The sequence below is a fragment of the Danio rerio genome, chromosome 16 (genome assembly GCF_052040795.2).
Source record: "Danio rerio strain M-AB ecotype USA chromosome 16, GRCz13ab, whole genome shotgun sequence".
NCBI classification, from domain to species: Eukaryota; Metazoa; Chordata; class Actinopteri; order Cypriniformes; family Danionidae; genus Danio; species Danio rerio.
In genome coordinates this window covers 6,074,549-6,090,758 of record NC_141036.1, presented here as the reverse complement: position 1 = coordinate 6,090,758, position 16,210 = coordinate 6,074,549, and the positions used below count along the sequence as shown (strand labels likewise).

The following is a 16,210-nucleotide window of genomic DNA, read 5'->3' as shown; positions in this document are numbered from 1 at the left end:
TGCTCCAGTCGGGCCAGAAGGAAAAATCCTTAGCGTTGAACCCTGCATGGTAATATTTATTGAAGGGTTAAGTATTATATTGTGCTATGCTTCAAACGCGCAGGCTGGGAGGATCTTCTATGTCTGTGTACTGTAATAAAATTATCAAGCTATTTATAAGCTGAGATGTGCTGAGCTGTTGATAGTGATGAAATGTGATCATGTAATGTTGTGTTTTTATCTTTATTGGCATGAAATAACTCCAAAGATTTCCCTGGAAAGGAGGTCTATAAAAGCAAAGATAAGATACTGGAAGTAAATGACCTGAAAGTCCAGCACAGAAATGGATTATGTTAGACTTTGAGTGTGTTTATATACACAAACATCTGTAAATCATAATTAGATAAAAAATTTTTGTTAATAACCCGGTGCAACGCAAGTGCTTTTTTTTTTTTGTCCGTTTCAGCCTGGCACAGGTTTCATTTTCACATTCTGCACCACATTGTTTGAAAAACAAATGCATTTGTCATCATGTAAAGGAGATGTGTTAAGGCACATTGTTGGCGTGTTGCTATTTTTAGACAACTAAAATAGACTACGCCATTGACCAACTAAAAGCTGCTCTAAAGTCTCAGTTTGTTTCAATTTTTTTATGTAAAGAACGTGTTAAGCAGGTCGCACACCAGAAGTGCCGCTCGGTGACGTGCCACACAGCGCCATGCATTTTAGAATTCTAAACATAGGTTTCTATCTGGACACACACCGGGGCCGCAAGTCAGCGGCTGTCGGCGGCGCCCAGCCATGACTCAGGATGCAGGTCATATTTCAGCCGCGCCACAGAGCGCCATTTGATTAGTTTCGTGTTAAATATCGTGCGAATGTGCGCGTCTGGTGTGTGATACTTTAAACTGTCTTGTGCGCGCCGTGTTGCAGCGCTGAGCGGCGCTTCTGGTGTGCGACCTGCTTTAGTAATGCACCTTATGCACGTGTTAGTAATAAGCGCTTGGTGACTTCCAAAATTCAAATTAATTTTATTGAACCTTTAGAATTACCATATTTTTTCCATAACCTATAGAAAATAAAAATTAATAGTTACATTAAAAAAAAAAAAACAACGTGCAAATAAAAAAGCATCAGCCTTTCATTGGATTGTGAAACCCGGGGTGATTACTTTATAATAAAGTCACATGCAGCAGATTGATTTTATGGCACCAGGTTAGACATTCTCACAGCTTTACGATACTCACATACTTCAAAAAAGGCCATGGATGAATATGGAGGAAGATCATAAAGTGGTGTTCTCCAATATTAAATAAAGAATAGACTTGGGCCTTGCACACACACACACACATATATATATATATATATATATATATATATATATATATATATATATATATATATATATATATATATATATATATATATATATATAGTTGAAGTCAGAATTATTAGCCCCCCTTAATTTTTTGACCGCTTCTTTGTTTTTTCCCCAATTTCTGTTAAATGGAGAGAAGGTTTCTTCAACACATTTCTAATCATAATAGTTTTAATAATTCATTTCTAATAACTGATTTATTTTATCTTTGCCATGATGACAGTAAATAATATTTTACTAGATATTCTTCAAGACACTTCTATACAGCTTAAAGTGACATTTAAAGGCTTAACTTGGTTAATTAGGTTAACTGGGCAGGTTAGGGTAATTAGGCAAGTTAATGTATAATGATGGTTTGAGAAAAAATATAGCTTAAAAAGGCTAATAATTTTGTCCCTAAAATGGTGTTTAAAAAATTAAAACTGCTTTTATTCTAGCCAAAATAAAACAAATAAGATTTTTTCCAGAAGAAAAAATATTATCAGACATACTGTAAAAATTTCCTTGCTCTGTTAAACATCATTCGGTAAATATTTAAAAAAGAAGAAAAAAATTCTAAGAGGGCAAATAATTCTGACTTTAACTGTACACTGTACACACACACACACACACACACACACACACATATATATATATATAATTTTTTTTTTTTTTTTTTTGATATTGATATTTCAGTATTTTTTGTTGGAAATGTTTGCTTTGAGTTTGTCATTATTCATTTTCTAATAGTTTCTAATAGTTCATCTTTTATTTTTGTGTTTCCACAGTCCTGTGTGCTGATCGAGTGGGCCAGATGACTAAGACATATAATGACATAGATGCTGTGACACGTCTCCTGGAGGAGGTAAGCCGTGTGGAGTGGTAGGATGCCTCATAACAACTATTTCAGAATATTATGAAATTAAATGAGTGAAGATGTTTTTACTGGTTTTAAGTGCATCCCACATGTTGTCATGTAGATCCCAGTGTGTGCCATAGTAGTCCATGATTACATAAGCACCATCCACAGCCTTTTACTGCCAAGTACAATAGTAGGTATTATTTACTGGAGAGTTACTGAAAACTGATCTTTGAATGAGTGAGTTGTTTCCTGGAGACTCGGTCTGAATAGATCATTTGAATCAGTGAATCATTTTCACTGTGATCTGGCCATTTTAAATAAGTGAGTTGTTTGCTGAAAATACAATCTGAATCAATCATTTGAATCAGTAAATAATTTACTGGACACTCGGTCTGAAGGGATCATTTGAATCAGTGAATCATTTTCACTGTGATCTGGTCATTTGAATAAGTGAGTTGTTTGATGAAAATACAATCTGAATCAATCATTTGAATCAGTAAATAATTTACTGGACACTCGGTCTAAAGGGATCATTTGAATCAGTGAATAATTTACTTTCATTGTGAACTGATCATTTGAATGAGTGAGTTGTTTACTGGAGATGCACTCTGAACAATCATTTGAATCAGTGAATCATTTTCACTGTGACACCATTCAAGTAAGTGAGTTGATTGCTAGAGATACTCTCTGAATGGATCATTTGAATCAGTGAATCATTTAGTGAAAACTCACTCTAAAATGATCATTTGAATGAGTCCTTTGTTTACTGGAGACTCTCTTTAAATTATCCATTTAGAGTGAGTCCCTAGTAAATGATCCACTGATTAAAATCATCAATTAGAGTGAGCCTGCAGTAACTCACCCATTCAAATGATCACTTTATAATGAGTGAATTGAATCAGTGAGTCACTCACTGGAGATTCACTTTAATTGAATCAGTTGAATCAGTGAATTGTTTTTCCAATCAACATCCTTAAAATCACATATACACAGAGCCTGAGATATGCAGATAGCTTAAGGGGTTGTTTTGTTGTCTTTGTTGATTCAGAAAGAGCGGGATTTGGAGTTAGCGGCACGTATCGGCCAGTCTCTGCTGAAAAAGAACAAAAGCCTCACCGAGAGAAACACCTTCCTGGAGGAGCAGCTGGAGCACATACGAGAAGAGGTACAGTAAGAGGAGAAAAGAGGAGATCCTTAATCCTCCCCATTGAAACCTGTGGCCTGCTTAATAATGTGGAACCTCCTTTTTTAATTAGTTTTTCTTTTAATTGGGTTCACCTGGCAAACCAATTATCACCCCTGCTGAAATAAACAGCTTAAACCAGTATAGCCTGGTTAGCTGGTTATAGCTGGTTGACCAGCCTGGTTTTAGAGGGGTTTTGGCCATTTCCAGGCTTGTTTCCAGCTATTTGGAAATGACAGAGATGACCAGCTAAAACCAGCTTGACCAGCCTAATCAGGCTGAGAGCCCAGCCAAAACCAGCTGTGTCCAGCTTAAATCCGGCTGGTCAAGCTGATTTTAATTGGTTTTAGCTGGTCATTTTCCAGCCTGACCAGCTAAGACCAGGCTGGAAATGGCTGAAAACCAGCCTGGAAATGGCCAAAACCCCTCTAAAACCAGGCTGGTTAACCAGCTAAAACAAGCCAACCAGCTAAAGCTGATTTAAGCTGGATTTTTCAGCAGGGACAGCTGTCTGAGATTGATTTTAGTGATCCAAAGAAAAAACAAGACAACACTGTCCATGACTTTAATTGCTAAACAAAAGATTGAATGTCTACTCTGAAAAAATAGTTGGGTTAAAAATACCCCAACATATAACTCAACCCCAACTAAAGGTTATTATAGCACCTTCCCAACTATTTGTTATTTTAACCCAATGCATTGGGTTACTTTGATTCTCCATTTCTTGGGAAAACCAGCAACTTCTTAAATAAAATCTAGCATATTTTTATGTCTATCTTGGTATTTAAATGCTACAATATAGTTTTTTAGCGAAAGGAAAAGTGTTTTTTTTAATATATAAAGGCAACATGCCTTTACCAAGACTGGACGCGATACTGGGTTGATGTCTCCGCTGGGCGCCGACAGAAGCGTCAGCCAATTAGCCTGCTGTATGCAAATACACCAGCTCAGACAGTGGCCTATTGCTGACTAATTTCATTGGTTGACGCTGCCATGACGATCGTGTCAGCCTCAACGCCCTCTGTCAAGGGTTGACGCTGAAGCTCCGTGTGTATGGGGTGCAACATTTAAGCGATGTTTGTAGTTTTGGGAAGAGCTTTCTGTATGTCTATGTGCTTGAAATTTATTTTATTTTCAATGTGTATTTCAATAAATTGTTAAAATATGTGCGTGCACAGGTGTCTCAACTGCGTCATGATCTCCTGATGAAGGATGAGCTCCTGCAGTTCTACACGAGCGCGGCTGAGGAGAGTGATGGAGAGTCAGCTTCTACCACACCGTGAGTCTTAAAGAAACACTCAACTTTTTTTTTTAATACTCTCCTCAGTTAAACAGTTGAGTTTTACCATTTTATAATCCATTCTGCCAATCTCTGGGTCTGACTTTATCACTTTTAGCTTAGCTTAGCATAAATCATTGAATCGGATTAGACCGTTAGCATCTTGCTCAAAATGAGTTTTAATTTTGAAATTTCCTGAAAATTAAAATTAAAACGCTTGCAAGCAGGTGATCATGTTTCAATTTACGTAGCTGGGGACTATTTTCAGGCACTGCATAATATCCTTGCCCCTGTTACAGCCATAGTACAGAAGCAAAGTTCTGAGATCAGCTGAATGGATTCAAAAAATAATAAAACTCAACTGTTTAACTCTAAAGGAGTTGTAAAATTAGCCTATTCCCTCCAAAAAATGTTTGAAATGTTAAAATGATTATATATAAATTTTATTTACTTCAATAATTTAACAGCACCATCAGTTTACACATTTTTATTCATCTTTTTAATGTCCTCTCTCCCCTCCCCTACCCAACAAAATTAGTTAGCAGTAATTAGATTGTTTCTATCATAAATCAAATTAACACAGATAAACAATATAAACTCAAAACACCACACATACTAATAATAATAATAAAATAATAATATTAAATAAGTAAATAAATGCTTTTTTATTTTGTAGTGATGAGATTAGTGTACTAAAGGAAGCTCATCTCTCTGATTTCTTTTTGCAGTATTCACAGAAATGATACATCCTTCACGGTCCCAAATTACCTCCCTCTGGATTCACTGCAGAAGAAACTCAAAGACCTGGAAGAAGAAAACATCGTGCTGCGATCAGAGGTGAGGCCTACAAACTCTGCCAGGTACTAAACGCTTTGCATATTATTATTCAAAACCACATCCAATGAAATTTATCAGGCTTTCAGGCATATCACATTTCTAAGACAAGCAAGATATGTGCGCAAGTTCATCATTAGATAGAGACTTTGGAGCGTTATCTGTATGCTTTAGTAAAATAAGTGTAACTTCAATTGCCTTAGATTACAAATTATATAAGTGCTGTATGGGGGCAAAGAGAAACTACATATCTAATGTATATTTAAATACAGATTTAAAAGGAAAAAAGTGTGTAGTGTCTTGTCTTTCAGTTAATATGTACTCATAGTAATTGTATAATACTTACTTTTAATGATAAAATAAAATAATATAAACTTTAGAGCATTTTCTGTGGGGTTTAGTCAAATAAAAACGTCAATACCCATAAATTAGAATATATAAGTACAAAATAGGGTAAAGAGAAACTAGGTTAATTAGGTTAACTAGGCAAGTTAGGGTAATTAGGCAAGTTAACGATGGTTTGTTCTGTAGACTATCAAAAAAATATATATAGCTTAAAGGGGCTAATAATATTGACATTAAAATGTTTTTTTATTTATTTTTTACTATTTTTATTTATATATATATATATATATATATATATATATATATATATATATATATATATATATATATATATTTATATATATATATATATATATATATATATATATATATATATATATATATATATATATATATATATAAAAGTCGGCACCAGTAGCCTAGTGGTATTGCGCGCTGACATATAGCACCAACGTGCCCACGGCGACCCAAGTTCGATTCCTGGCTCGAGGCCCTTTGCCGATCCTTCCCCTCTCTCTGCTCCCAATGCTTTCCTGTCTGAATTCTCTACTGTCCTGTCACAATAAAGGTGAAAACCCCCTAAAAAAAAAAAAAAGGTTTTAAAAAAACTGCTTTTATTCTAGCCCAAATGAAACAAATAAGACTTTCTCCAGAAGAAGAAATATTATCAGACATACTATGAAAATTTCCTTTCTCTGTGCAATGTGTTCTTATCTATATTGATTTTGCAACTGAATAGATGTAGCTAAAGTGGCAATAAACAGACTAACTAACTAACAAATCTCACTGTGTATGTAGTGACGGGGGTTGGAGGCATTTGACCCCAGCAGACCGGTGAAAATACATTGTTTCCCTAAACATCATCCACACCCACTCACTAAAACACATTTCCGAAATACCTGCAACAAAAGTTAAACCCAAATCCAAAGACACGGCCGTATAACATTTCTCTGTTTATGTCTGTACAACTTGGCCAAATTTTCCCCAGTAAACTTGACCCAGAGTCTTTGTGTAACCGGGTTAGACAGCAACACTATAGCTTGCAGAATATTAAATTCTATGCCATGAAACATTTGCTCTTTCAACACCAAAGCTGTTTTTCTGGCAAGACCTTTGAAACTAAAGGACAGCTTTGTAAAATGATGCCGCCATTGTTTATTAGGATCATTCTTTAATGTGTGTGCTTGACTGTGTGTTTATAGGCAAATCACTTGGAGACAGAGACCATCTCATATGAAGAAAAGGAACAGCAGCTTGTAAATGACTGTGTGAAAGAGCTCAGTGAGTAAATCCTCAACAATCACGTTCTCTCAGAATGTGAACTGATATTAGAGCCTCTCCTACACTTGTTCATTACCTTATCTGACATATTAATTCAATTCAATTTCATTTGTAGAGCGCTTTTTCATAAGAATAATTGTTTTAAAGCAGCTTTACAAAAGGTGCACATTTATTGCATTGCAATCAAATTTGGAAAAGTTTAGATTATTAGTTACTGTAGCTTTATTAATTACTCATAACTTTAATTAATTAACTAATAATTGATCATTAATGCTGGGAAATTTAATACAGGTTTACTCTAAAGCCCTTTGTTTTCAGCACAGCATGCTTACAGTTCAGTTATTTGGCTCATCTTGGCTTGTTATAAGCAGAGTTGGGTGTTACGTGTTTCACAGTAATGCGTTTCTGTATTCTTATTACATTTTTTATGGAAAAGCAGTTGCAAATATGTAATGTAGCAAATTACATTTTAAGTTTGTGTAATTTTGATTACAGTTACTATAATCAATGTAATTGTGTTACTTATGTTACAAATATAGTTTGTAGAAAACAATATTTGTTTTTTTTTTATCACATTTTCAGCTGCAATGTCAGTTAATAAGCATGCGATTTTAAATTGCTGGAGAATTCCAGCTGAAATAGCTGCTGACAAGAGTGTTTGCTTCAAGTAAAAATACAGACATTACTTTGGTTCACTGTGCATAAAAACAAAAGTATTACTGTGAGTTGCAGTCTATAGGCCCTATCATACGCCAGCTGCACAAAGTTGGAAGACATGTTGCTATTTTAAGACCAGCGCAAGCTTAATTTTTCCTTTTTCAGCCAATTTGTTTGAATAGCAAATCCATTGGCACCACTTTGTGTACTCATGGGTATTCCAGTCTAGAAAAGAGGTGTGTTGAGGCGCATTGCTGGCGGGTTGCTATCTTGAGGAACTAAAATAGACTGTGCAATAGATCAGCTGAAAGCAGGTCTAAAGTCCAGCGGAGAGTGCGTTAGTTGTGCGCCTCCCTTACACATAGGATGTACAGCAGTACACAAATATCCTTACAAATGAAAAACAATTAAAGGGTTAAAATATTACAAAAATTATTATTTTCTACATAATTATATAAACCACTACCTCCATGCCTTCTTCATCTCAGGGGGCTTTTTTCAGTTTATTCATGACAATTTGCTTTTGTATAATGTTATTATTAGCAATGTTATTTATTATATGCATATTTATATTTGTTTCATTAAAAACAATCTTGGATTTGACCACCTGTCAGATTTTGGACTGTATGGGGTATAGGGCGTGTGTTTGGAGCACACTTCATTAATATTGTTCATTTATTTGTTTGCTGGAAATTAGAACTGAATTCAGAAATAGTTTTGAAACAAATATTTGTGCTTAACAAACAAAATTAATCATATAGGCAAATGGATGTATGTGCGCACAACACTTTCCAAGAAGGAGAGAAAGAGAAAGTGAAAGTAAAGAGGCTGAATGGAGGAGGCTCATTCTTTATTCTCACTGCAGATGGTCTTTTTACTGTTTTTTCACTAAAGGGTTCAGTTTTTCCATTTTAAAAGTCGGCCATGTAAATCGCAAATGTGCCATGGCTCGATGCAACTGACTCTTAAAGGGAATGGGAGATGAGACTCTGATTGGTTTATTCTCAAACACACTCAGAACTCATAAAGAGATAACGCACGCGCCGTGGTGCAGAGCGTATTTTGTCGTCCTTAAAATAGCAAAAGTGGATTCAGACATGCCCTTAATGCTTTTGCACCCTGCGCTTCAGACTTTGCACCTAGATTGTTAAAAAATAGCCCAATGTCTCTAAAAAACTTTTGACTGCTTTTAACTTGACCAGCAACTTGTTCAAGCACTTGAATGCATTCTACGACAATACTCGCCACCACGAAAGACACCGGCGCTCAAAAGCACAGCCGCCCAACTCAGCCTAAACAGACCAAGTTAGATTTTTGTGCAGGATCGAGAGTGAAGGTAATTTCTGAAAATCTGAAGTGTAGCTGCTTGTGGAGCTGTTCACATATCACATCTTTTGCGCACAATTGATATTGGAAGCAGTGAGCAAGCGGCCCGCAAGTAGCTGGATATGCTCTCACATATTCCAGATTTCACATATTTTATGTCAGTGGTTACAGTTATCCAGTTTTCTTCAAAATATCTTCTTTTGTGTTCAAAAGAACAACAACAACAAAAAAGATAAACAGATTAAGTGAAGATTACGATTTGGGTGAACTATCTTTTGAAATCTTTTCAATTTGTCAAGCTGCTGTGATCAACCCATTATAATGTTTCTCAGTGAATATTAAATTACTGAAAGAGCTGCAGTTTATTTTGTATTTTTATATGTTTTAAAAGTTACTACATGTAAAAAAGTAATCAGATTACTAATTACTTTACTTTGAATTAATTAGTAATGTAATCAGATTACAATTTTCCAGTAGTAATCAGTAACTTGTAATCCATTACTTTTTAAAGTAACTTACCCAACACTGATTATAAGTGATAGTATATAATAAATAGACAATGCATCTTGTAAAAAGAGCACAACAGGAACCCTTTAGGTGTACATACACAGTTAAGAAAAAAAATGTCACATTTGGAATGAATTTTAAAAAGGTAACAATGTATTTAATGTGTTCGTTACACATGTTCCATATACTTGCTATAGTAATATGACACTAATCAAACCTTATTGTGAGTACATGTAATTATGTCACTAAGTTGTTTATTTAAATTTAAATAAATATATAAATTGGAACCAGCTCACCTTAAAATGAAGGGTAACCTAAAATGTCAACAGGGAATAATTTAAGTCAGATATTATGTACAATTAGCTTGTGGTATTTCAGGCATTTACAGTAAAAACAACTGTAAAAAATCTGAATCATGGAACCAAAATGGCTACAGGGATTATCTTTGTATCTGGAAAACAAAAATATATCATCCCACAGCAGTGAAGTTTAATGTTATGGCGCCAATAATATTATTATCATATGCAATTTTCAGTTATTTATGATCAGTGCAATAGTATATATACTGCTAACTACAGGTTCTGTGTGCTCTAAACCTTGTCTTACACATGAACTCCATCTGTTTTCCTTAGGAGATGCTAACATACAGATCTCCACGATTGCGGAGGAACTAGCCAAGAAAACAGAAGATGCCTCCCGTCAGCAAGAGGAGATCACACACCTGCTCTCTCAGATCGTGGACTTGCAGAAAAAAGCCAAATCTGTGAGTTCTCCAGTGCACATTTGATAACACGCAGCTCTGAAACCTACTTTTGAGTCGCTGTTTTCTTCTATCCCATTTTAATGTCACTTATAAGAAGCACACGTATGTCTGTGCGTTCATGTTTCATGTCTGTTATTTTCAGTATGCACTTGAAAATGAAGAGCTCACACAGCATCTGGGAGCCGCTAAAGATGCCCAGAGAGCACTAACAGCTGAGGTAATATAACAGCATATTCATATTCTGTACTGCACCTGATAAAATAGGTAATTATAGTAAATAGTTATTATTCTTTGGCCTTTAAAGCACAGGTTTAGATGCACAATTTTGATATGTTCACACAAAAAAAGTTAGTTAATTAAATTGAGCTGAAACAACGCAAATCTTGGGTTTTTTTGGGACGGGGGCAACTTAATTGTTTTTAAGTCACACAGAGAATTAAATATGCTTGATTAGATATTAGATGTGCAGATATCGCATATGTAATGCATTGTTTTCTTTAGCTGCCGGTTTTTCTCTGAGTACATCTCTGTCTCTCTCTGTGCAGCTGAGAGAGCTGGAGGATAAATATGCTGAGTGTATGGAGATGCTTCATGAAGCTCAGGAGGAGCTGAAGAACTTCAGAAATAAAACAGTGCCTCTCAGCACACCACGACGATTCCACTCGCTCGGCCTCTTCCCCATGGTGAGAAGCGGACATTAATAAAGTATTATAAAAATATTATTAAAAATATATATTATATATAAATATAAATATATATATATATATTATTTATATTATATTATATATAAATATATATTATTAAAATGAGTGATTTTTCTAATGCATTTCTTTTCTTTTCTTGATTTTAAGGATGCATTTTATTAATTAATACATTTTGTTAATAATTATTATTTTTGTAGTATTTGGCATATAATTGAAAATCAAAAAATAATAGCAATAAATATATATATATATATATATATATATATATATATATATATATATATATATATATATATATATGAGCAATACCACGTGTAGTAGTGCGATATGGCTGTATATCGGCACTGGTGAGAGGCGTGCGTTGGCTCAAGGCCGCAGGTCGAGTGCCTTAGCGTGCCTCCAGTGATGTTATACAGCCATATCGCACTGCTACGAGCATGATATTGCGTTTATACAACAGTTTGACGACATAATGGTGTATATAAAAAAAAGAAAATGAAACACGAAGAGTCTTAAAAACCCTTTTGTTAAAGGAGCTACTTTTTTCCGCCATTCATTCGGATCTGCAGCTGACGTTAGAACAGCAGAAACCATTGCTAATTAACAGACGTCACTTTAAAGCTAATATTTGAATGATTCTCTAGTGTAATGTCTGAAGTCATGACAAAACAGCTGATTTTTGCTCACATTCAAAGATTATAAGGCTGAACGGCATGAAATGCCATCAGTCTACAGAGATTTCCCAGTATTTCTCTGTTGCAATCAGGATATAACAATAATTAACCCCCAAAAGCCAAAGCAAAGCTAACACTACCAGATTACTGTGGTATAAATACAACACTACAAAAATGCATCAGAGAGACCGACTAATGTCACTCACCTGTTCTGTAATTATTTGTTTAGATGTAGTTTGAAATAATTTACGCTGAGAAAATGCTGTTTTTATTCCTTAAGGGCTTATTATGCGGTCGCCATCTTGTGGCATAACATTAACCGTCTTTGCTCTGCTCAGTATGACAGGCTAACGGCCGCCAAAGCACTGAATCTCTGAAATTATGAATATTTAAAATGGGCACTATCCTTGTAAATAAACTGCATAGTTGCAATCTAAACAACTACATTCTCTCAAAAAAAGCCTCAAAATCCATTATGTTGTCTAGCAGCTGCAATATTTGTCAAACTGTAGCCCTCTGCTAGCCTCTTGTTTGGGCAGAGTAATATACAATTGTGAGGAGGCTGTATGAGTGCTGATATTACTTTAATATCTCACAGCTATCAGCCAATCTGATTCGAGAACCAGACAGAACTGTGTGTGTGTGTGTGTGTGTGTGTGTGTGTGTGTGTGTGTGTGTGTGTGTGTGTGCGTGTGTGCGTGTGCGCGCGTGCATGCGTGCGTGCGTGCGTTTATACTCTACTACTTCCATACAATGCATTTGTATAGAATTCTTTGCAGTTAATTTATAAGCGATACTTTCTTGTGTATGTGTAATTTATTATTAATCGTTGATGAATTTATTTATGTATTGTTTTATTCAACTAAATTATCATAACTTTTTTTAAAGTTTGCATTTTAAATATTAAATATTTTCATATTTAGTTTTGTACTTTATCATATGACTCTTTAAAACCAATTCACAAAAAAAGCTTATTTTAAATTAAGCTTACTTTTTTAGGTACATTTTTCACACAGAAAAAATAGCTTGTATAAAGTAAACCTAAGTGCAGCACACTAGTATTCATGTAATGTGTGTGTAATAGTAGTTTTCCTAGCCTCTCAGTGTTATTCCCGTGTGTAATGGTGTGTTTGTGTCCCATGTGTAACAGGACTCCTTAGCTGCTGAAATTGAAGGCACCATGAGGAAAGAGATTCAGATGTCTGACCCAGACGTGGAGGAGCAGAGGTGTGTTGCTGTGTGTTTCATTTCCTTATATCCTGAATGAGTTATGTGGATTTGCATTAGTCACTTTCACAGGAATGTAAATGATACTTTAGTCTCTATTCCGAAGTATAATGCTCCTTTTTACAAGATGTAAAATAAGTCTCTGATGTCCCTAGAGTGTGTATGTGGCGTTTCAGAACAAAATACTACACAAATAATGTTTTATAACTCTTTGAAACTGCTCCTTTTAAGGCTTCGCTATTAATTTAGCTGTTTTGGTGACTGTCGCTTTAAATTCAAATGGAATTGTGCTAATTTCAAAAAAAGGGCGGAGCTACAAATGTCTATGAGTCAGCATAGTGGCTGTAGTGGCAATTTTCTTTAAAGAGGCGCTCTCTGTGGTCAAGAAACAAAGTCTTACTCGGGATGTCTTTTCAAAGTTTTATTTTTTGCAAAGAAGGTCACAGTCATACAGCAACAACAGTTTCTGCAGAGTGAGATACTGAAGTCAAGTGTGTTCACCTTTTTATCTGGTTTTTACTGCTTACAAGGTCAAACCCTAATAATGCCCATTCTGACGACAGTTTCTACAGAATGAGACAATGAAGCAAAGTGTGTTCCCTGTTCTATCTAGTTTGTACTGGTTGCAAGGTCAAATCCTAATGAGGCCCATTCTGTACGTGCATCAAGTGCTTCGCTGTTTCTGCAAAAAGGCACCCTCCTCAGCACACATGTTGCATAGGGATGCTATGCAAACCGGGGTAGTTCCAAATGCAGTTTTATTATCAGAATGGTAGGGCAAGGGTCAAATACCAGCATAAACAGTGTAATAGGCAATCCAGAAGCGAAATCCAATAAAACAGGCAAAAGGTTCAAGGCAGGCAGAAAAGGGTGAAAACACGATAATCCGTCCAAAAGTCAAAAACACAGGCAACAGGAAACAAGGGAAAACCGCTTACGTAAGGACAGCAACAGCTTACCAATACTCAGCACGTGTGTTGAACAGAGGGGTTTAAATCGACCAAATAATCAGTGTGTGAGCAGTTTCAGCTGTGAGTGTAATCAGTCTGGATTTGGAACCAGTTGTGTGTGTGTGTGTGTGTGGCATGACTGGATGTTGTAGTCCATAACATGGCAGATTTGTAGTTCTGTGAGTGTAAATGTTTTCCAGCGACCTCTGGTGGTTAGTGATCGCTGGTAATCATGACAACACGTCTCTCCATATATCTCAAAGTCAACACTCAGCAATCACTTTTAACAGTTCAGCCGAGTAAAAAATAACAAAGTAAAAAAAAACACAGTTTCTACTCCACAAAACAATCAACTAAAGCTGAGAGAGAGGAGACTCTTAGAACGATGTTCCAGTCCGGTTTAAATTGTCTCCACAAATAAGCCGGCCTCCACGTGCTGGCTGGCACCTGACTTACCGCACCTGTGCAGCCTATTGAGCCTATGTGATGAAACCTATTTGGAGACAGAGGCGGAGAAAAGAAAACCACATGCAATACAAACACAAAAACAATCAAAAACCTCACTACTTGAGATATTTATTTATTTTATTTATATATTATCATTTAATTATTTAAAGAAATACGTAACACTAGGTTTGCTTGAAACATCCAGAAAGGTGTATTAAGACAAGTTGGAGCTAAACCCTGCAGGGACACCAGCCATCCAGAATTGAGATTGGTGACCCCTGGCCTAAACCGATAAAAATACAAACTCAAACTAAAACCAATACTCAAATGAACGACAAACAACAACATCGTCATAAAGCCTAGTGTTCACACTGTTACTTATTAAGAAACCATTTCTTAAATTGATACTTTGTGTGTTCAGGTTGCAGCCGAAGCGTGTGTTTGAGACGGTGCGCAACGTCAACCAGAGTGTCCGGCAGCGCTCCATGGGTCCATCGCCCATGAACATCCCAGGCTCCAATCAGACATCCAGCATGAACTCCAGGCGCTCCAGCTGTATGAGCACACCCAGATCCAGCATGTACGGTGGAGACGGTGTGGAGATAGACAACCGCACTAACAGTTTACTGCTGGAAACACAGTCTCCACAGGATGGGTAAGAGAATCCAACGGCATTTCACACCCCATGGGCTTAACTACTTTGGGTAACACTTTACTTTGAGGTGTCCTTGTTACACATGTTTTCTACGTACTTACTATAGTAATTACAAGTAAGTATGCGTAATTACTTTCAACTAACCCTAAACCTAACCTGCATTCTAATCCAGTAGTTCCCAACCTTTTTCTTTGGGGCCCCCCCATGAACATATACAAACATTGGAGCCCCCCCACCATATAAATACACACGCACGCACACATATGTACTGTATGTATATATATATATATATATACACTATGTGTGTGTTTGTGTAATATTAATATATAATATGTATAGAAAATATTAATTAATCAGTTTTAACTCGTCTTGGCCTTCAATAAAACCAAAATTTAGGAAGGCTTTGTCATACTGTCTAATCTTTTTCTTCGCCTCTGAAGAATCAATGCATTTACGTTTCTCTGCCGATTTTGTTTTGATTTTGCCTTTACGACACGTTGACAAGCACGTTGCGCGAGTGAGCAAAATTTAAATAATTATTTAAATTTATTTATTTGAATTATTTTTACTATTATGTTGGAATTTTAAGCATGTTTTGATTTTTTTTTTTTTTTTTTTGGTACTTGAAAATAAATATATAATAGTAGGGCTGCTCGATTTTGGGAAAAGTAATCACGATTATTTTGGTCATAATTGTAATCACGATTATTCAAAACGATTATCAGTTGAAGTCAAAATGATTAGCGCTCCTGAGAGTTTTCTTTTTATAAATATTTCCCAAATTATGTTTAACAGAACAAGGAATTTTAACAATATTTCCTATAATATTTTTTTCTTCTAGGCTTATTTGTTTTATTTTAACTAGAATATAAGCAGGTTTAAATATTTTGAAACCAATTTAAGGTCAATATTATGAGCCCCCTTGAGGAATAAATATTTTTGATTGTCTGCAGAAGAAACTACTGCTATACAATGACTTGCCTAATTACTCTAATTAAGCCTTTGAACTGCACTTTTTTCTGAATGGTTATATTTTTAAAAATATCTAGTAAAATATTATTTACTGTCATCATAGCAAAGATAAAAGAAATCAGTAATTAGAAATGAGATATCAAAACTATTATGTTCAGAAATAAGTAAAAAAAAACTTCTTTCCATGAAACAGAAATTGGGCAGGAAA

General features: G+C 35.4%; 1 protein-coding gene across 45 annotated transcripts in view; it reads left to right on the top strand.

Annotated features, from left to right (window-relative positions):
* Nucleotides 1-16,210, top strand: part of trak1a (trafficking protein, kinesin binding 1a) — a 111,534-nt gene that overhangs the window by 74,071 nt on the left and 21,253 nt on the right. For 35 of the 45 annotated variants that reach the window (XR_015510853.1, XR_015510855.1, XR_015510856.1 and 32 more), the window contains 10 exons: nucleotides 2,125-2,201; nucleotides 3,247-3,363; nucleotides 4,560-4,660; nucleotides 5,389-5,497; nucleotides 7,042-7,120; nucleotides 10,243-10,373; nucleotides 10,516-10,590; nucleotides 10,919-11,056; nucleotides 12,902-12,978; nucleotides 14,797-15,030. Coding sequence is in view for 25 of the 45 variants with exons in the window: in XM_087286490.1 (XP_087142616.1) it covers nucleotides 2,125-2,201; nucleotides 3,247-3,363; nucleotides 4,560-4,660; nucleotides 5,389-5,497; nucleotides 7,042-7,120; nucleotides 10,243-10,373; nucleotides 10,516-10,590; nucleotides 10,919-11,056; nucleotides 12,902-12,978; nucleotides 14,797-15,030 (1,138 nt within the window). In the remaining 20 variants the exon portion in view is untranslated. Of the gene's footprint in view, nucleotides 1-2,124; nucleotides 2,202-2,316; nucleotides 2,389-3,246; nucleotides 3,364-4,559; nucleotides 4,661-5,388; nucleotides 5,498-7,041; nucleotides 7,121-10,242; nucleotides 10,374-10,515; nucleotides 10,591-10,918; nucleotides 11,057-12,901; nucleotides 12,979-14,796; nucleotides 15,031-16,210 lie in introns of all 45 variants that reach the window. The other 10 variants (XR_015510841.1, XR_015510842.1, XM_087286494.1 and 7 more) reach the window with 1 other exon arrangement.